The sequence below is a fragment of the Excalfactoria chinensis genome, chromosome 1 (genome assembly GCF_039878825.1).
Source record: "Excalfactoria chinensis isolate bCotChi1 chromosome 1, bCotChi1.hap2, whole genome shotgun sequence".
Taxonomy (NCBI): domain Eukaryota; kingdom Metazoa; phylum Chordata; class Aves; order Galliformes; family Phasianidae; genus Excalfactoria; species Excalfactoria chinensis.
The window spans coordinates 13,888,412-13,910,445 of record NC_092825.1 but is presented as its reverse complement, the minus strand read 5'-3'; the positions used below and the strand labels follow the sequence as shown (position 1 = coordinate 13,910,445).

Here is a 22,034-nt window from a genome sequence, read left to right as displayed (position 1 = left end):
CGCTCCTAGCGGCGGCGTCTCATGCCCGGCAGGAAGGCCGACCCCGCGGGCTCCTCGCCAGACCGCCAGGCCGGGCTCCCGCCGCGGCAGACGCCGAGTGAGCGCTGCCTCCCCCGGGGTGACGGTTTCCTTCCCGGCCCGGCGCGTTGCACAACGCAGCCCGGCGCCGCGCAGCCCGCCCCGCAACACGCCATTGGCTGCGCCGCGCGGGGCGGCACCTCCGGCGACCCGGCCGCTCCGCGCCGCTCTTCGGCCGCGGGCTGGGCCCCGGGGAGGAGGCGGTGGGCCCGCGGCTCGCGGGTCTCTGGAGCTCCGTCCGTTCCTCCCCCGCGGCCGCCCGGCCTGCAGCGACTTGTCCCGCGGCCGTTCGGCCCTACCGGCGGCCCCGCGCCCCTCCCTGCCGGAGGAGGGACTCGGGTCGGAAGCGCGGCCCGGCGGCCGAGGGGCTGCGGGGGGAGCCTTCCTGTCACTTGCGGGTGCGTTGCCGAGCGTTTGTTTGCGGTGGATGAGGACAAGCAGATCTAGAAAATGCACTGCAGGGAAGTGCAGCTCTGCCCGGATATGGACAGAGGGTGGTTCACCCCGCCGTGACCCAGCGCGCACGCAGGCAAACAAAGCCACGTTAGTGTTACAAACGAGCCCTCGGGCAGAGTGCGCTGATCGGGGTTAGGCAGCAAGGCGTGCTTTGGGGTGAGCAAATGGTTTGAGAGAGCTTTGCTTCTGAAAACCAGACAGCGCATCGTCAGCTGCAGGTGCCATCCAAAAAGCCCTCAGGCCGAGATGAGCAAAACTTGGCCAAGCAGCATCTTGCTTCCTCCTTGGAGGCTGCTCAGTTTATTTCCCTAGTGCACTAGAAAGTTATGTAGAGATGTGGAGTAATCCCGAGGCTTCCTGGAATTCCTTCCTCTGAGGACAGGGCAGAGATCTGGATCAAGGCCCTTGTTGCTTTTTTTCTTTCTTTTTTTTCCAGCACACAAATCAAAGCTGGGAAGATGTCAGCCTCTGAAGCAGAGCAGTACCGCTAAGTTTCAGTTACTAACTGCTAAGTTCCAGTTACTAACCAGGCCTGGTTTCACTGCTGATTCCTTCGTCAGCAACAAAAAAAGGTTGCTCAGGGCACTGACAGGATACGTGGCTGAGAAAATGCCTTGCTGAGGGCTCTTTAATTCTGATCTACAGTTAAGGACTTTGCTTTCTGGCTTGTGAATATCACAGCGTGCTCTTGGAGCTCTCTTGCCAAACCACAGTTATTTGCAACATTTCATTACTCCAGCATTTTCATACTAAGGGGAGAGTTCACAGCTCTCTTTCAGTTCCATGTGTCTGCTGACCTTTCACTTCAGCAGACCTTTTTTTTGGTGGCTTGGTTGCAGAGCTGCAAGTGTGGGTGTACACCCACAGCTGGGGCTGCGGGGAGGTTTAGGTGAAGCCAATCTGGCTGTGCAGTGTTTCAGTCAATGAATGCGATGTATTTCCATTGTTGTCTCCTACCAACACCGAACAGGACATTGCTTCTAAAATATGCTGCATCATGTACTCTCACATGGTGAGATCAGATTTCTGGATGTTTTTTTTTTTTCCATTTTGAGCTGTTTGTGTATGTATTGGAGTGGGGCTTTGGTCAGAGCCAAGTTGAGCAGAGGGTGATCATACAAACCCTTACTCAGATAAGTACCCCACTGAAGTGCTTCCGAAGTTTCTGTTGACTTCAATATAATTGCTTGCATGACTGTGGAAAGGCACCCAGAGAACTAGTTGGTGTTATCAAGTGAACCAGTGACAAAACACAGCTTCACATCCAGCAGAGGACACATTGATTTTGAATTAGTAGTGGGAGAAAATGAACTATGCCTGCTTTAAAGAAGCTGTTTGCTACAGGCATATACCACAGCATACTATCCAAATGCAGCCACTTGTTTGGAATCTGGTGATCTAAGCTGAGTAAGAAAGAGTGCAGATGGGGGCATTACTGCTCTGCCTGTACTCTACCCCTTGTTGTGACTTCAGGGACATCCATGGTTGCTGCTGTAAATTTAAATCCTGTGTGACCTGTAGTTTAAGAGAATGTATGCATAAGGGAGCTGAGTAGTCTGGTTGACAGTATAATGCATGGCAGACTGATCACAAACAACTCTAACTTATGAGAATGGCCTGATTCTAGACAGAGTGTGTCTCTAAAAGTGCAAACTGGGCACAGAGAAATGGAGAGGGAAAGGGCCCTGTCACAGTGAGCTGCCCCAGTCACTGCGCTAATGACTAATGATGTCAAATGAATGACACTGGAAGACTTCTAAATATTAACAATAAGCAAAATGGTTCGGACCATTGCTCCACTTAGCACAGTATTCTGTCTGTAATGACAGCTCCAAGCAGATGCCCAAGGAAGAGTTCCATTTATCTGTGCTGCCTTCCCTGCTTCAGGTTTATGTTTTCCCACTCTCTGGCCATTTTCAGCTGTGAGAATTTCATATCCACGTTAGCCTATATTATAGATTTTCTGGCAGGATTTTGCTCTTGGTTGGTGTGTAAGATGAATTATTTCATAGTTTGGATCCTGTGTTCAGTTGTTTCCCATCTCTTTTTGGCCTTTCTAGTTATATTTTTGTGTTTATCAAATTTAATGTAACTTTTTATTCTTTTCTTTTGAATGTGGTATAGGTTTTTGCAGTGGTTCAGATTGCCTCTTGTTCCATGTCTGGTATCTTGCAGCTTTCCCCTCACTACATGTATGATTTTAGTTCTTTTAGCTGTCCCTCCCAATTTCTTTTCAGCAGGTTTCATGTCATTCCCTTACTAGAGTCTAGCACAACCATAGAGGGTTCTCTGGGCTTTGTTGTTCCTTGTAGGAATGTTATTTTTTATGAAGAGAGGAGTCCCCTCTGAAATTCTGAACCAGGTCTTCTGCATTGCTTTGCCTCAAGCCAAAGACTGCATTTCATCCTGAGGGCTCACTCTGTGAAAAATAATTCTCTTTTAATAATACCATCAAGACTAATTACCTGTCAATATGCTGTTGTCAATGGTACCGTCCTGGCAGATGGTCTTTCAGGTAGATACAATCCCATATTCTTCTCAGCTGGGCTTTGAATTTCAGTCTGTGTAGATTGCATGTGTCACTGAGGTGAATGGTTTCCTACATATCTGGCTTCTCTGCTATCTAATCTTTGGGCTAAAGCATCATCACTTTCTGTTTATGCTCACTCCAAGCTCCTTCAAACCTGTTGTAATGGAGCTCAGCAAGTGCACATCAGGAGAACCAGCCACAAGAGGTAATCTCTCATTATGCTACTTCAACGCAACAGGGGAAAAAATGGTCTTCCGTTGTATGTTGGGGTAGTCATTGATTTCAATACATGTTTTATTTAAACTGAGGTTGATTTTCATTCTTTCTACTTGTTCTACAAGTGAATATTTCACTCCTTTATAGATTTTCCAAATCCCAAATGAATACTACTCACCTCGTGTTGCACAATTTACTGTCATTTTTGTTTTTCTAATGCAATGTTGAAACCTTGTATGCAAACATAAAGAAACCCACCGTGTTTCTCTTCAGATGCTTGGCTGAAGATTCATACTTTGTGATCAAACTTTAAGAAAAGTTGGGCTTTCTGAAATGTCTAGGTTTCTTTGAACTAATGCCCTTAGGACAAATCAAAAAGGCCAGCTGCCCTTTAAAGATGAATGAGGGAAGGGCTCTTAGTCATATTAACTGAAAGAGAATTCTGTCTTTGAAGATAAGCTATTTTTTGAAGGGGAAACTTTGTTTCTAAAACAAGGTTTGTCTTCTAAATTTTATAAAATGAGAAGAATATTTTCATGCAAAATGACCGACTGAATTCATAAGGATAGCATTACTGTATCTCTAAGTTACCTTGTTTTGCAGGACAGGAAATAGGTAGAAGAGTTTTCCAAGCAAAAATCTTAACTTAGATCAGGCCGTTTTATTTTATTTTATTTTTATTTTATTTTATTTTATTTTATTTTATTTTATTTTATTTTATTTTATTTTATTTTTATTTTATTTTATTTTATTTTTCCAAGTAATGCATTCATAGTATTAAATAATTAGGTCAATGTTAAGGTGTGTAACTAAATGTATACAGTATTTAAAAGTACCAGAAATTGCTACCCTGGACAGAGGACTCAAAAGTATTTTGGGTGCTCTGCATGTTTTATATAGATATCTACAGATGGATTTTGTTACATAATACTAAATATCAAGATCAAACATTGTGGGGAAAAAATCAAAATTAGAAATATGTGAAATGAACCCACACCAAAATAATAAAAGGTAATATTGTGAAATATTAAAACATTCAGATTTAACTGTGAGAGTTTCAGAGCTGGGTTTTTTGTTTGTTTGTTTGTTTGTTTTTAACTACACATTCACTTTTAGTGATCTCTTCCTTTGTTATAATTGGCATTAGACAAAGTTACTTGCTGAGAAGTAATGTTACAGTGGGAGATTCATAAAGAAGCATGAGAACCATCTGCAGTTAGTTCTCAGAAATGGTCTAGAAAGATACTTTCCCTGTCTTCCCACATTTTGCACAAGCATCATCAGTTCACTCAGAGCAAAGACTGCCCTGCTTAAGAAATGAAGGGCATTCAGATCTTCAGGATACAAATAGTGCTGTAGGCACCAAAAGACACTTTCACTTCCTGCAGTTTCATTTCTGTTAGCTTCTTCCTCTCTGGCTGTTGGGACACAGTGTAGGAGCCAAACATGTGCTTTGAGTCATCCATCCACCAAACCATACTTGATTAGACATACTTGATAAAAGTGGTCTTCCACCACTTCCATTATACCTCTTCAAACAGCTTTTCAACATCACTTGTAACTAGAGCTGATTTGATAATAAAGCAGCATGTCAGAGGGGATATTTCAGTGCTATAGGACCACAGCTGCTTTATTTTAGTAACAGGTGGAAAGCTGTTCTGAAGATCCTGCATAATAAATACTTTCTAAACAAAGAAATGTCAGATTTAATTATACTGAAGAGTTGTCAAAATGTTACAAATACGGATAATCTTTGGGGTTTTTTTCTTCCTAATACCCGTTTCTCACACAGTGAGAGTGTCTACTTGTTCTGTTTATCTCACTTCCTGGAGAAGCAGTCAAGTTGTGTGAAGCTCACTATCAGGAGCTTTTAAAAATGAATAATGTCCTGCAGTTATTTGAAAGTATGGCATCACTCCAAAACACAGTCAACTCATCTGAGTGTTCAAATATTGACAGTCAATGTGCAATGTTTCGAGTCTCAGGTCTTACTTCAGTGTTTACTTTGCCTTCAGTGAAGAAATATTATTTTATTTTATGACCATTGGAAAGCTTTATCTGGATAAATGAATTCAGGGAGGGGAAGATTTCGTACATTAAAAATGTTTGAAGCTGCTGCATCGCTTTGATTCTACAAAGTGCTGTTACCTACCAGATTCAATAAATCCAGCAGAAATAAAAGTGTTGTTTTTTCCTTTAAATCCAGATAGTGATATGGAAGTAAGAGTAATGTCAATACTATGTTAGGAATAAAGGAAAAGACATTATTAGGCATAGTCTTAACATGTTAAACATTTACACAGGGTGGAAATACAAACAAAATAGAAACTGATCAAATGAGTTTAATCTTTCAGTATGATCTGTCATAGTAGCTGATGAGTTGCGCATAAACAAACACTTCAAAATCTTCTTTATATATTTATAATCTAATACTGCTACAATAAACAATCAGGTTTATTAATCAGAAAGATCTGAGTTATGACAACAATAACACATTCTGTCCAATAACTTTGTTCAGTTTAACTGGTTTTATTTTAAAGAAGCAGGCATTTTCACTTTTCCAGTCTTCTAGCCATGGATTTGATAAACACACTATAAAAATTAAAGAAAATGCTTGGGTAATTTTTAATGTTAGGCTTATTACTTCTACTCTGATCACTCTGCTCATTGCTGCACCAATAACTACCCAACAGATACCTTGAAAAGTTATGATAATTCAGTACAGTAACTGTGGGAGATTTGTATATAAAATTTCACTGATAGTTTTGTAAGTGGCAGTGAGTTGCAGGGACAAGAGTGAGGGGAGTTGTGTTGTTCCCCATTAAGTCTTGGGGCGGGTGTGCCATTATTTATCCCCAAAATCTTGTCAGGCAGCTCCAAAACTGAGGGTGTCTGCTAGTGATAAATGCTCATCGATTCCCCAGCATGCCCGGGGAAAGGCAGTACTCATCTCTCGCCCCACAAACTGTGCCTGTTGCAGCAGTGGCACTACAGGCTGAGCCTGTCAGACTGAATGTCAGCTGCTCTGTAACCCACTCCAACAGCTGCACACTTGATGCACATGGAACAGCAGAGACTTGCGATTCCTTGGCAAAGGGGAAATGGTTTCTGTCAGCAGACTCTAAGAGAATGGACGCAGCAGAGGAAGGGTGGCAGCAGCCAGACCATTGCCTCCTCCCCATCAGCCCTTTGCTCTCCTTGTCCTCTTGCTCTCTGCCTCTGTGTCACACTGTCCCTCTTCTCTGTTAGCATTGGGAGCGTGGAGATCAACGGCCCTGGTGCTGTTGGTTTGGAGCAGGCCCCACAGAGGGCCCTGCCTGGGGCTGTGCACCCACAGGGGAGCACACAGTCCTTGTGGCCATTGCCAGCTCTCCCCCTCCCCAGCACTGTCCGGGACAGCCTTCCCTGCTTCCTCAGCAGCACAAAATGAACTGGGTGGGAGGCAGTCGGTGAGTGAAACTCTTCAGGGCCACCAGAAATGGCTCCATGCTAAGCAGCACAACTCTGTTTCAGGCCTGGTGTCCCCTCAGAGACTCACAGGACCATGGTATGGCCTGGTGTCCCCTCAGAGACCCGCAGGGCCACAACGTGGCAGCCCTGGTGTTCCCTCACAGTCTGGGCATATTTAAGATTCACTGAAATATTAAAATTGCCTATGGGCTGATAACAAAAAAAACCCAACAGTATAATATTCAGTTTCTTTTGGTTCCATACCTCTTGCCTATCAAAATTTTAAACCCTTCTGTTTTCGTGAGCATTTGAAAGTAGCTTTATTAACCACAGTTTTATACTCATCCTGATATTATATGTGGAATCCAACTAAAATAAAGCCTTTCCTATCTGTAAGTCTCTCCAGACGAATGGAGTTTCTGAAAGCTGCTGTGGAGGGCTGACCTGGGCTGGCTGTCAGGTGCCTACCCATGTCACTCTGCCACGAGGAGAAAATGTGAAAGGAAAAACTCGTGGGTTGACACAACAGTATTTTTTTTAAAAAGAAAAGGAAAATCTGTGGAAGCAAAGGGAAAAAAGTCAAACTTCTCTACTTCCCATCCATGGACAATGTCTAACTACTTGCTGGGAAGTAAGGCCTCAGCACGAGCAGCAGCTGCTTTGGAAGATTTGCCTTTATATAAATGTGCACATCCCCACACACCCCCACAAACTTTCTCCTGTGTTTTATAGACAGCATAAGGTATGGAATAACTCTTTGGTTGGTTTGATCCTGTGTTTCCTCCCCACCTCTCACCCACTTGCAACCTATGACTTTGGGTTGGAGCCAGCCCTGATGTAGTGCCAGCACTGCTCAGCAGTAGCAAAAAAATCTCTATGGTGTCACAGCTGCTCCAGTGACAAATGCAGAGCACAGAACCACATGACACACATCATATATACAGATATAATTTATATATTTCCTTTATACAATTATATATTTATATGCATGTGTTCAGAAAGAGTGCAGGTCCTTTCCAACTCAAGATATTCCATTCTATAAATGCTATAAATTTGGAGATAGTATTAAAAAGAAAAAAAGAAAAAAAAATGTAATTCCAGGGATCTATTCCATATTTCTACCTCTTCAATAAATATGCAACTCTTACTTGACCCAAACACTGCACCCATATTCAGTGTGTTCATAACAGTGACCCAGAACTCCAATTTTAATCATGGTATTCTGCAACCAATTGATTTAAAACTATGTTTAACAAATAATATTTGCAGTTTAAAGTATAGCTGTTTCCTATACAGCACAAACAAAAGCAGCTCGATACAAGTTGTACTGACAATCTCTTTAATCTCTCTTATTTTTTTTCTTAATGTTCACAATATGCCATAAAGTCCTTAAAGGCAATAAGTTGTGTTGTGCTCTTTTGCATTCTTTGTTAACGTGGTTTTGTACCTGTTGCAGCATGAAATTGAAAACTAGAATAAATATTGGCAAAGATTGCTTATGATGTTTTAAGAAGTGAAGAGTTGATGAATTGTTTCATTGCGAGTTAAATACCTCAAAGCTTTTCCTTCTGGATGTTCAGTATATTTTATATCCCTGAGACAGAGTGGGATCATGAACCTACATAAGTAAACCAGGACCAGCCAAAGTGACTTCAGCAGGGTTATGTTGACTTCACTACGTCAAGGTTTGACCCATTATAGTGGAGCAGAGCAATTTGCTTGCAAAATTCTTGCTAACATTTATGTGAAGCTCAGGCCACCACTCAAGATTACACCTTTATAATTGATACTTATTTGCATCTTTCAGGAGCAGAGTCATATTAAAGCAGGAAAGGAGAAAGCAAAAGGTAAATGGTTCCAGCCACTGTGATTTTATGCTATACAAATGATTGTGTTGTTTCACTGTGGAAAACCTTTCAAAGCAACTGGAATGAGGCACAGAACTGTAGCATAACACTTGGCATGTGTTTGCCTGACTGTAGTTAACTTTTAGAACAGAAGACTTTTTCTAGGTTTACTATGCTGAATTCCAGCAGCAGGAGGAGGTAGGAGGAGAAGGCATGAATGAACACATGAATGCACCCAATTTAAGTTGTACTGAATTACTTCTGGTACTATATTATGCTTGCTGAAGCAACAGCTGTTTTCTTTAGATGCTAACACCCTATATCACAGAATTAGGGAATCAAGGAATGATTTGGGTTGGAATGGATCTTAAAGCCCATCCAGTTCCAACCCCCTGCTATGGGCAGGGTTGTCACTCACCAGACTAAGGCCCCATCAAGGCCCAGAGCCCCATCCAACCCCTCCTTGAGCACCTTTAGGGATGGGACATCCACAGCTTCTCTGGGCAGCCTGTATGAGTTCATCACCACTACAAAAGGAAAAAATACCTTGTAATAGCTAATCTAAATCTCCACTATTCTAGTTTAAAACCATTCCCCCTTGTCCTTTCATTATCAGATCATGTAAAATGTCTGTCTCCTTGTAGTTCACAAGCTCCATTTAAGTCCTGGAAGGCTGCAGTGAGGTCTCCTTAAATATGACCGAATTATACTAGAATTATTTTTCAAAATAATAAAAAATAAACCAAGTGATAATAGATTGAATGAGCGAATCTGGAAAAAATTAAGGTGTTTTTATTTATAAGAATTGCATCAAAATGTTTATATATTCCACTGAATTGGTATGAAGCTTCTGTCAAAAACTTATTCTCTCCTTTAATCTCTTTTAAAAAAAATAAAGGAATTCTTTGAAAAGAAAAAACTTAAATCAAAGAAGAAGCTTCTGGGAGTATCATCTCCTAAAAGTTCAGCAGTCAGCTTAGATCTCCTCAACCTGTATGTTGTTAACCAGATATCGACCAAAAAAGACAGCACAGGTGAGTTTATGGTAACAGTGTTCTGACCTCTCCATTAACAGGACCTGTTATCTTTTATTATCACTGCTACAATCTCAGGTCTATTTCCACTGTGTTGTAACTTAATGCTTAAATAGTCATTTATTTTAAAAAGAAAAAGTAGCAAGTAAATATGTCAATAATGACTGAATTAAAAGTGTGGACATAAAAGAAATCAAACGACCAATTTCAGCTTTATAGCCTTGCATGCTTATGAATTTCTCTCATTCCATGGACTAATTTTACCCTATCTCCACTTCTTTTCCCCTCTGCCATTAAATCTGTACATTTGTGTCCCACTTACAGTACAGTAACTTCTTCTTTATTTTGTATTTGGAATAGTCTGTTTGTTCTACCCAGAGTATCTTTGTTATAATCTGCTCCTCCCAGAATCTCTACAGCTTGAGTTCTCACTCTTTTCTTCTATGACATATTCATGTACAGAACTGAGGTGCAGTTGCTGTCCTATACTCAGGAAGATTTGAAGGTGGATGATGAGGGCAACAGAGCCTGTCCATAGACAGCAGTTGCCCCACAGTTTTATGCTATGGTACCAATTAGAATAGAGCTCTTACGTTACTGGTAATAAAACAAAACAGAAGTTTTAAATGGATAAATAATTTGAGAAACCTAAAACAACATCTTTGGTAATTTAATGAAAAATTAGGGAGCTCAAAGCTTAGTCTCTAGTCCAGTGCTGACCTTCCAAATACTTTCATCACAGGCAACCTGAAAAAGCCAGTCCATGTTGATATAACTGAAAATGTAAAGGCACCTTTTAGAAGGAGCAACATAGAGCTTCCCAGGTCACCACTACGTAACCAATTTGCAGCACACTTAGATGACATCAAGAACAGGTACTCATTTAAAACAGGCAGTAGTTAAGTGATATTAAAGTTCTGTAAAACATGCTTCATAAATTATTTTCATTTGATTTCTAAAAAAGTTAAAAGGAGTTACCATTGCAGTACAGATCTACTTTGTGTGTATTTATTAACATGCATGAAAGCATGTCATTTTGATGGCAATAAGATAACCGGGACAAGGGGTCTAGGCCAATACAGTAGCAAAGGAGAATGGAAAGACCAATCTAAAACAGGTCAATCTCTTGATCTTTTGACCAGTGGATCCCTTTTACCTTCATGCTCGTGAGTGTCTTGCCTTGAAAAGACTAAGAAATGTTTATCTGGGGTATTAAGTATGCTAAACATACATCACTAAGACATAGTATTTTCACGACTGCTTCTGACATTCCAGGGATGTTTTTGTCATCAGAGTAAAGAATCATACTCTGAATTCAGAACTGTTCACGAAGTTCAGAGCTCTAAATATACAAATGCATTACTTTACTCGTGTCATGTTGTTCATACCCTAAGTTCATATCACAGAGCTGACTATTCAAACAGCATTTTCAACTTAGACTGTTTGCCATCCAATTTCAGGCATGCTTAAGTGACCGATTTACAGGCTGGCTGCTCAAAATCACATACAAACCACGGGCTTTTTAAACATCTGGAGAAATACTGTTAAATTATTCTGAAGTTAATGCCCTGATTAAGAAGTTTATAATCTTATAGATCTTCCATTTCAGAGGCTGTTTTTATTCATTTCAAAAGGTTGCAAGAGCAAGTACTGGACAGCAGAAGGCAGCATCTCTTAGAAAAAGAAAAATACCAACGTAAAGTAAGTTTATTGTTCTCAGTGATGTCAAGTCAAAAATATGTAGCAATGTTGTTTTTTTTTTTAAGTGATTTTTCATAATGATCAGATTTCATGTAAAGGCTTCTTGAGCCTTGCTAAGACTACATTGATCTGTTAATTGCCAATCATATTTCATACTTTTTTTTCCTGCTATTTCTTATGAGTATTATGAAAAGCTCAACTTGTTTGGGGGCATTTTCCAATACATTTAAGAATATCTGTGCTCTAAATTAGTCACAAAGGACAGATTATTCGAAAGAGACGAAGGCCAACAGTAGGTAAATTAAAAACAATACACATCACAAATGAGGAGATGTGAGAAGCACAGACAGAAGGGAGTCTTTAAGAGAAATGTAAGTACAAGTCTCAGTGGCTACATTTGAGAAGTTCATACACCTATTGAGATTACAATGCATTTTCTTGATAGAATTTATATATATATATATATATATATATATTTAAATGACACATTCTTCAGTAAAGAACAAGCAAGAGTTTAGAAGATTTGAGTTTTGGTTACTCAGACACCGCACTGACTCCTGCTGTTCATATCAGGCAGGAATCTGAGGAAAAAAATGCTTGAAAAAAATGCTTAATCCACATTTCTCTGTATGTTTTTGCCAAACCATATTTTGTTAGAGTGAGCAAGACATGTTTTCTAGAGCTAGAAGTTCCTTCTGGGCAAGGAAGAATTGCTTAGTAGCAGTGAAAAGTGTCTGTCTAATGTGTTTCAGCCAAGATCACCATGAGCTGCCACTAATTTGCTGGATATCACATTAAGTCATCCTTCCCTTACAACACTTTTTTCTTGAATATAGTATATCTGAAAAGAGATGTAAAAAATTTAGGAAGGTTGTATCCTTTTTAACTATGCTTAGCTGATAACAATGTTAGATAAATTAAATCTCTTTGCTTTCTCTTATCTAGTTAACGCAAGTAACAGAACTAACTTATGCTGAATGTATGGAACATGAAGACAACACAACAACAGCTTTGAGCACCTGTCCATTGTCCCCTTCTATTTTTTGGTCATCTAACTGTGCACAGTTTTCAGAAGAAAGTTTCAATACAAACTTAATGGGTGACCCTTGGGAACAGACTTACGAAGATAAGCTAAAGAAACAGGTTTGATTAATATTTTGTTACTTTCTCTATTTGGGGCATAGAATTAGCATTATAGTGAAGGTAATGATTAACAAGAAAAGTTTCTTCTAAGCTGGAGGCAATGAATATTCCGTGAATACATATGTATTTTTTTTACCAGTCTGGAATAGGTTTAATTTGAGCCTTTGTTCACTGAGCTTTCAGTACCGCTGATATCTGCAGAAAGACTACAGTGGTGAGGACAGCTTCTCAGTGACAAGATAAACAAATGTTATGTGTATGCAAAAACCAGGAAAGTACCAGCTTATCAGCCTCACCTCTGTCCCTTAAAAGATAGTAGAACCAGACCTCCTGGACGCTGTTTAAAGGTCCATGAAGAACAAGGAGGTGTTTGAGTGCAGTCGGCATATGTTTACTGTGGCCATGCTATGCCATACCTGACAAGACTGATTGATTTCTATGGTGAAATGATTTGCCCTGTGGATAAGGAGCAGCAATGGATATTATTTGCTATGACCTTAGGAAGGCTTTTGACAAGGTTTACTGTGGTATCCTAATAGCCAAAGTAGGGAAGTATGAACCAGATGAGTGGGTGACAAATTGTGTCAAAAATATTATCTGTACCATTTTACTGAAAGTCTACGGGTTAAAGACTAATTAGCAACTTGTCAACAATGGCAGGAATGCCTAGGGTTTAGAAACAAGTCTGATACTTCCCCACCAGTGATTTAGACAACAAGACAGAATGCAGCCTCAGCATCACAACAGGTTCACAAATGAAACCAAAAATTGTCATAGCTCCTGATGAACATGAAGACTGAATAAAGAGGCTTGGCGTAGCATGGATAATAAAAGGCTTGAAGGGGATGAGGGGGGGAATTAAACGCTGTCTTCCAGAATCCAAACAGAGTTAGACACAAGGCAGAGCCACAGATCCCCCATGTAACAACAAGTAGTAAAAATCACAAGTTTAAACATTGGAAATCCTGCTTGTGTAGAAAAAGCTGTCACAAAAATAGCTGAGCACTGAAATAGGTCATCCCAGTTGTGAAAAAAACCTGAGCAATCCGGACTTGCCTTGAAGCTGGCCTCCCTTTGTAGCAGGCAGTTGGATTAGGTGCCTCTCATAGCCTTTCCATACAGTCGCATCTACAACTTGGTATGCATCAGTGAAACAGCAGCTTGCTACAGTCTATCCAGTTTGCTGATATTATGGGGGTGTGGGATACTCAAGAGGATGTTTTTGCATACTAGCAGTGATATGCAAATATAAAGTATGAACTGTACAGAACTCACTTGGGTAGTAATGTCTTGGCTTTTACTGAAAAGATAAAATTAAGTAAAAAATAAGTAAAAGAAACTAAGATAGAAAATATGGATATTGTTTGCAAACCCAGTTTTGAATTTTAAAAACCTGCAACTGTAGATTCAGAGTTTTATAACTTGGACCATTTTCTCAGTCAAGAACTATTTCTGAGCAAGACCCTTGGATTTCAAATCACTCAAGCCAGTGTATGTTCAGGAAGTCAGATACAGAGCCTCAGGAACTACTTAAGCCATTGCACAGGTAGGCTGCCTTCCTGATTTTACCTTAGAGAAATGGTCACCATTAAGTTAGAGGAATACTAAGATCATCTGAATTTTATCTCCACATGACTCTTCACTGATTTTTAGTGCTTTTGTACAGGAATTGAAATTAAATAGAAAGACTGAACAAGCAAAGCTATTAAAATTTGCTGAAAGACAATAAAATGTGACTTTGGTAGGCTTTTGGAACCATGGCCTATTTTTGTGATGTTGTAAACAGGATGGTGTTTTGCAATTCATCCAGAAGCATGGATTTACCAAGGACTGGCCAAGAGAAGGGGAGCTGCAGGCACTCTCATTAGTTCTGTTTACTGTAACAAGTGATGACCCTGATGCCTCAGCACTTGAGCAACTTCACTTACATTATTTACATTGAGGATTCCAGGAAAAAAAAGTATTTACTCTCCTATTTCATATGCAATTCTGCTGTAGCTTTTTAAAAATTATCATTATTTTATATTTGATTAAAAACGCTTTTATAAGAACATAAAGGTATGAACAGAATGTAACAGAATGGACAGAAGCTTTGAAGTGATTTCTCTTTGCATGTGCTGATTAACAGTCTTTTTAATCACAGAAGGTTTAAGGCCAGACAAATTTGTACTGAATAGTTTGCTTCCAGGACTTCTTACCTTCTATTTGAGGGTCTCACAGGGCTAATTTTCCATTTTTCATTCTGTAAGTCTGCTCAAGGTTGCATCAATCTCTAGATATGGATAAGGTAGAGGCATAAAAAGGTCATCTATAACTTGTCAGTTCCTGAAGTGCCAGCAGCTTGTTTGCCTGGGGAGCCAAGGCACCAATTAGCTCACTGATCATGTGATAAAAGATGGACATATGAGCTCCCACTCTTAGCCACCTGAACGTTCTCTCTCCTCATGGATTTCCTGGTTTCTCCAGCAAAGCCTAAAATCAGAACAACGTACACCTTGCCATATATCCATATATTCTGGTCACTTCCTGACAAATATCTTGATGTTAAAGCTCTATGTAACCTTACATTGCCTAAATCTCCCTTTTAATTTCTCCACAGACTCTCTGGCCTGCACTCTTCTTATGGCACTCCCCACAGTCCTCTGCCCATTCATGACAACAGTCCATCTCCTTTTCCAACAATTCTTCAGATCCATTTTTGTGTTCTGTCCATGTTTTGTTTACATCCATTGCACTCATTAATTCTTCTACCTCTAACTGTTGGTTCTACTAGAAAGGGAGTTTCTTTTGCTGTATACAAGAAGTATGAACTTATACAGTCATTTAATGGAAATGTAGCATATTGATGTAATAACTGTGCACTGATCTGAGACCTGTAGCCCCTCATGGCCATTAAATAATGACTAAAAATGTAGGCATCTTATATTTCTCACTCTGCATCATACTTGTCCACTTCCTCACCTACAATTACCTTTTACATAGCATTACAAAATGTTCAGCTAGAATGGAGAAGGAGCCACTGAATTGCACCACAAAATGTTTTTACCTTCCTCACTTGAATGCATCCAGGTTTCTCTCAAAACAAACCCCAGTGTGATTAGTCTTATAAAACTAAGGTATGACTTTTACATAAATAGAGGGCACAGCTTTCTCCCTTAAGTTCTCTAAGATCTTTCTCCAGTTTCAAGTGTTTTCTGGTCAAGACATTACAGAATTTTTCTTCAGTAAGTTTTTACTTTACTACATCTCCATTTTCAAATTGCGTTGATAGGACTGCTCTTTTATTTATTCGTTTATTTTAAAATAAAAGGCATGTTTTGATTTTTCTGTGTCTCAGAAAACTCTTAACTCTCCCTTCAGATCTTTGGAAAGGTCAGTCAAGAGATCAAGCTTAGAAAGGAGTGGTAGAAAAGTTAGAGTAAGATCTAAGTAATTGAGTGCATGATAGCTTTCGTGTTAATGATGTGCATGATAGCATCTTGAAAAGCACTACAGAGAGAAGAGGGGGAGTAAAGTATGGGCAAGACAAAACGTCTAGCTGGTCTTCTAACTCCAGATCAGAAAAATTCTATGCTTAAATATGAGCAATCCTACACAAGAAGTCACTGCTAAAGAGACCAGGAATGAAACAATGCATAGATCTTACTGGGGGTTTTCAGTACAAGAGTGAACTGTTCAATACCTGCATCGGTTGTTAATATACAGATGGTAGCAAATGTACAGAAGGAATAAGTAAAGGAAAACTCACCAGTGGTGGTGCCTTGGCTGAAGAAGCTGGGGCAGTCCTCACTGGTGAGCAATCTCCAAGAGATGCTGCCTTAGTGGGAGTCAGCCCTTAAATGAGGTCTCAGAGGGGATGGAGTCGAGCTCCACCCCTTCCGGGAGCACAGCTACATCACTCTCACCTGTGCTCCCACAGCTGACCTCATACTTGCCTCAGCTGATTAATCAGAGGTTCAGGCTGTGATTACCAATCTCCAATACAATACCATTTTACAAATCGAAGAAGTGGACTTCTTTGGTCATGTGAGTGGAGCAGCAGTGACATACTGTGGTTGGTTTTACAAATCACAGCTCCCTGCTCAATGAGACGACACGCTGCATGTCTCAGCATGCTTGGAGACATCGTGAAAGAGCCCTGCTTATATCAGCCTTACTACGTGTGTAAATAAAATACGGGACACTCTTTCTGTGGAAATAACATGCATTCAGAGCAGAAGCAAGTGTGTTGAGCAGGGAAGTCTTTGAAAATTCATATCAGTTTGATAATCTGCAGCATTAGCAGTTAGTATTTTGCTTATTTGTGTACAGAGCAACTTATATTTTTTCTCCCCTTCCTCCCAAGGCTAGACTATGTGAATTCTGCCAGGAAAGATCCAGTGATAATGGCCAGTAAAGAATCAGAAAACACTGAAGGAATAAAAGAATTACTGTTTGGTGTCACGAAAGAAACTGCAGACCTGAGAGTTCCTCAAGATGAAAATGATTGCCCCTTTCTGTCCCTGTTTGGAGATGAGAGTCAACCAATCTATAATAAAGCTTCCACAAAGCATTGTAATCCTTTTGTTAACCAAAGCACTGCTCCTGTTTTTCTCATTGATCCTGATGATAGAAATCAAATGACCAGCAGGAACTATACATACAATACTGGAGAGGCTCATCCTGCAATTAATGCAAGAAAAAATTCTGTAGACAGACACCGTAAAGGCATTTTCACAGCTCCAGAACAGGTTTTATGTAAAAGCAACAATGCGCCACCTGCAAACTACATGAAGAACAACCTTCATAAATCCCACCTTCAGGACTGTCACAAGGGACAGCTCTACTTATTATCAGCTGGAAACAAAGAGACACTTTCAACATCTGAAAAGAGTGGTGAGTGCCAACAAGGTAGGGGTGTATATTCTATGTTTTGTTCTCCTTTCAGTCATCTCATGCTATGGATTTTGTATAAACACATATGTGTTTGCCCTGACCCAAAACATGTCCCCAGTCTTTGGATTGCAGCAATTCAATTTTAAATCCAGTTACTGAAGTTACTTTTAAGACTTGATAGAAGGAGTTATTTTCAAACTATATTTATGCTCTTGCACTTTTAAACTGAGGTTTACTTTTTGATTTTAGAACCATATGCTTATTATTGTGATCAGCAGATTAATTTAAAGGAGAACATGCAGAACCATTCAAGAAATAAAAGGTGAGTTCAATACGAATTGTTAATGTATTAATTAGTGATAACTGCAGAGACCTTTCTGAACTGGAGAAATCCTATCTAAGAGGACAAGGTGGCAAAAATTCTGAATAATGTTAACAAAGTTCCAAAGTTATCCCAGTGAAAATAATAATGACTAATGTGAATAAACGTAAGTGTATATAAGCTATTTGTTGTACCATTGTACACCTGTTTGTAATAACTAAAGATTCTTTGATAAGATAGTTCTTAGTCCCTGCAGTTAAGCCGTTGCTCTGATTTGACCTATAAAATACCCTGTCCCCTTCCATTGCCTACAGAGGAAATCAGTGTCTTCCTTGCACCAAACATGGCATATGTGAGTGCCCCATGTTTTACACTAAGGTAGATTTGTCAGATATCAGATCTCTACAGTCAGCTCATATGAGATTCCACAAACAAACAAACAAACAGAAAAAAGCTGAGAGGTTCTTGTTGCTAAACTCAGAAATAAATTCCAGTATTTCAGTAGGGGAAAACACTTCCCGATTACTGGAAGTAAATAAACAAATAATTTAGAAATCAAGTAAAAGTACTGGAGAAATCACTTACCAGAGAGCTCTGTTTGCACCCCGTAGAGATGAGCCCATGGAAGAATCGGTCTGGAAACAGAACCAGCTTTTTGAATTGGAAGAGGTAACTTTTTATTTAGCACTACCTACTACCTTTTATTTAGCACTACCTACTACCAGAGCACTTACATCATTCATTTAGAGTAGAACAGAAGTATCCAGAACAGTTAGAATTTGAAGTTACCTTATCTGAATTAACTTCCATGGAATCTCCTTTTCTTTGTTGCTTTACATGGAAAATCCACAAAGAAGAATTTCTGGTTAAGTGGTTCAGATGACAGTCTTTTCAGGCCCATAATTTACGCAGTCTGACTCACACCCAAGCTGATGCCTGAAATACATCTTATAAGGTATTCTTTGCCCAGCATTGTGATTCTGAGGCAGTGTCCAGAGACCTGTATGTAGGACATTTCAGTATTGTAATAAAGTTTTCTGCCAGTTGATATATGAAGTCTTGTTGATATATGAAGTTGATAGATGAAGTCTTCTGTAGATGTTTTGCCTGCAGTAGTCACCCAGGTACATACAGTACTGCTCAGGGGTTTTGCATTCCCTAACACATTTTGCAGTGAACTGCAAGGTGTACTCCTTTATGTAATAGAGAAACTGAATGTTCTTCACTTACTTAACCTGAAGTGCTGTTCCAGCTCACTATCAATGCTTGTTTTTGAAAGCTTGCGAAAGCACAGCAGAAGGAATACAACTATGGAGTGAGTTCAAACCTTCACAGGATGAAGCAGGGTTAGTATCGTTTGTATGTGATCAGTCACAAATCAGATTTTTCTCTACTTATGAAAATGAAACTTACTTTTAAGTCCAGGGAAAAATATGTTCATCTTTTTTGGGATGTAACATTTTATGAGTGCTCCTATTTTTGTTCACTAGTATTACCAGGTAACTAAGCATTCCCGTTCCCTTGAAAAGATAAGTTCAGATTAACTTGTTTCTGGTGAGTATTATCCACATATTCTTCCTTTGGGTCCTTTAAACTGCCAAGCCAGCTCTGAAAGTAGGGGGAGCTGCAGAACCATAAATAAAATAAACAATAATTCACCAGTGAAGTCAGGTGTGTGTGTTCATCTGAACACCATGACTCAAGTTAATGAACATTGGCACCCTGTAACAGTGCCAGGTAAATACTAGTCATCTTCTTTCTATTCCTGCAGGCCCCTATTGGAGGAATAAAGAAAAAAAGTTGGCCATTTCTTTAATACAAATTAATATGATCACAAAATATTTGACATTTCGTTTCACTGTCTTGCCAGTCTTTATTCTCTTCCACCAGATTACACTTTGTGGATCCACACATGCACAGGGCGAGGGCAATCAGCAGACAAATCCCATCTCCTTTTTGCTCCCTTGGTTGCTGTGTGGGTCATCTGTTCCAGCTGTATCTCAGAGCAGATCTTCCAGGGCCCTCAAGGAGAAAAACACAGCCTAAGGCCCATATAATTTGTATGGCAGTCAATACGTGCAGGGATTTTGCCACATTCTCTCCCTCCCTCTATTCTGCAGAGCCCCTCCTCTTGGGTAGCACAGCTCTGTTGCTAGTGCAGACTGACAGCATAGCTGGAGCTTTGGGACACCCATCTCACACATTTGGCCGTGTTATTTTGTCTTGAGAGGAGGTAAACTGGGTATTACCATAACCCAAGTTGACTTTGCTGACATTTTAATCTTTAAATGATATCTTAAACTGCTTCAGAAGTAGCGATGATGCTCCATTTCGCATGCTGTAATTGGGAGCTGGATGTCTGGGAAATATTTAATGAGTAACTTTTCCTTCTGCTGGAGCCCATTTTTCAGATGCAGACTCACCGCTCAGCAGCCCATCTCCCAGTTACTCTCCAAGACAGACAGAAAGCTGCTTCAGCTCCAGCCCTGACATGGTGAGTTGTGCCTCTGAATGTGTTTCCCATCAATGATTAGGTGTACATTTTCCTAACTCAACAGACCTGAGATCTGGTCTCTTGGTAACACTGAGCCTTGTGGAATGACCTCAACGTGTCACGTTATAGGAAGATGTTGTGGAAGTTTCTGCTCTCTTCCTTGACAGGAAGGGAGGAAGATTTGGTGCTCTGTACTTTCTCAGCCATTACTGAACACACACACACACAAAAAGGCCAAAAAATAGGAATATAAAACCTTCATGAGAGCAGAGAGCCTCCTTACCCACCTTCCTTCCAGCAAAGTCCAGAAGTGCATCCTTGAGAAAGAGCACAAAAGGCCAGCAGAAAATTCTGGCCTTTCAATTGATTTCACAGTTTAGCTCTGAGCTGATTACTAACTTTGTACATAGTTACTGAACTGGTTGAGCAGTTCATTCACACCATTCTGTTCACACAGTCTGAAGAGGAAGATGCAGCCAGAAAGAAGAAACATGCGGACAAGCAGCGCCTCCAGACAGACAGCGCCAACCTGATCCCAGCTTCCACAAGCACAGAGCCTATCAGGGCCTCTCACAACGGAGCTGTGCCTTCCCTGCCCTGCAGCAGTCTGGCTATGGAAGGAGCCGGCCATCTTCAGCAGAAAAACTCCATCTCACGCAGCAGAGAGGAACAGAAAGAGCTCGCTGCTCCGTGTGAGGGCAGCTCCTTACGCCAAGCCCACAAGAGAACACAAGACACGCAGAGCGCAAGGTGCGATGTTTGGGTGCAGACCGAGAGCTCCGGCCCGCAAGCAGAGAAAGTGGATGCGGCCACCCAGTGTGACCTCATGCGGGTGTGCAGCAGCTGTGGGCGCTCCCCGCCCTCTGCCCGCGGCCCGCAGGGGCTGCATCCTCCCGGCACCGCTGGGGGGCACAAAACGCCCGAGCATGAAGCACCGCCGCCCGCAGGCGGCTCAGCGGGGACAGCCGCGCTCTGCTCTGAAGCCGAGTACCGCACTTTGGCTGACAGAACAACGCTGGACATTCTGAACTACATTGATACAATGAAGGGGAGAGAAAAGCAGTGACCGGCTGATACGGCATGGGAAGAAACAGAAAGAATGCTTCCGAATTTCATCCTGTTCCCAGTAGGTTTCATTTCACAGATCTATTTTGGTTTTGCTAACCTGGATAGAAAAAATATCTTCCGTAGTCCGTTTGCTTATAAATTAACAGTAACTATGGATCTCTGCCTATCAGCTGCCCTCTCTGACTGTCTGTAGATCTCAAACTGATAACATAGCAGCGATATTACAATGGCTTCTTAAACATAAACCTTAGGAACGAGATTTGCTTTCCCACCTGTAGGGTTCTGGGGTTGGAAGGTGACTTTGCTGCTCCTGAAAGTAGAGGAAAAGATCCGCTTCACTTCAAGGCACATCTGACGTCACTCAGTTCAGAACTGTTGTCAAATCCTCACCCGTTCTAAGAGGCAAAGCTGCCTTTGGTTTGCACTAAACATCAACATGGAAACATGGAAATGAAACAGAAAGCGTACAGCAGTGCACACGGAAACAAATGTGATTTTAAAGGAACGCATTTATTCATTTTTAACCCAACGAAATCCCACCAAAACCAGGCTAAGATGTCAGCAGAAAGGCCTCAGCTTCTTCCCACAGCACATCACTGGGTTCGTTCTGACTGTTAGCACTGACAACTATTTTGTGTGTTTCTGTGTTCTGCCTGTGGATTGAAAGTATGAATTACTTCCCTCCTCACTGCAGTATTTGTGTAAGGCTACAAATAACAACAAATAAATGTTCTGATAATGTCCTCTCTGAGTTCTGCTCTTCCCCCTTAAAACGATTCCCAGCAAAGATGGCTCACTGTGTTGCTGCTGCCATCCACTT

General features: G+C 40.7%; 1 protein-coding gene across 4 annotated transcripts; it reads left to right on the top strand.

The window, feature by feature from the left end:
* Positions 1-21: 21 nt before the first annotated feature.
* REDIC1 (regulator of DNA class I crossover intermediates 1) lies at positions 22-22,034 on the top strand. 4 transcript variants are annotated; one of them, XR_011903158.1, is made up of 8 exons: positions 22-476; positions 8,538-8,577; positions 9,476-9,611; positions 10,354-10,486; positions 11,246-11,312; positions 12,258-12,455; positions 16,801-17,330; positions 17,580-17,640. XR_011903158.1 is itself a non-coding variant. In XM_072333077.1 (7 exons), exons 2-7 carry the CDS (start codon positions 16,841-16,843, stop codon positions 21,210-21,212), a joined length of 1,392 nt encoding a protein of 463 aa, XP_072189178.1. In that variant the 5' UTR covers positions 12,328-12,455; positions 16,801-16,840; the 3' UTR covers positions 21,213-22,034. The 4 variants fall into 4 exon arrangements, 3 of the variants coding, with proteins under 3 accessions (XP_072189178.1, XP_072189171.1, XP_072189165.1); XM_072333077.1 differs by lacking the exons at positions 22-476; positions 8,538-8,577; positions 9,476-9,611; positions 10,354-10,486; positions 11,246-11,312 and adding exons at positions 18,264-18,321; positions 18,932-18,998; positions 20,052-20,146; positions 20,604-22,034 and having other exon boundaries at positions 12,328-12,455; positions 17,580-17,652; XM_072333070.1 differs by lacking the exons at positions 22-476; positions 8,538-8,577; positions 9,476-9,611; positions 10,354-10,486; positions 11,246-11,312 and adding exons at positions 18,264-18,321; positions 18,932-18,998; positions 20,064-20,146; positions 20,604-22,034 and having other exon boundaries at positions 12,328-12,455; positions 16,801-17,345; positions 17,580-17,652.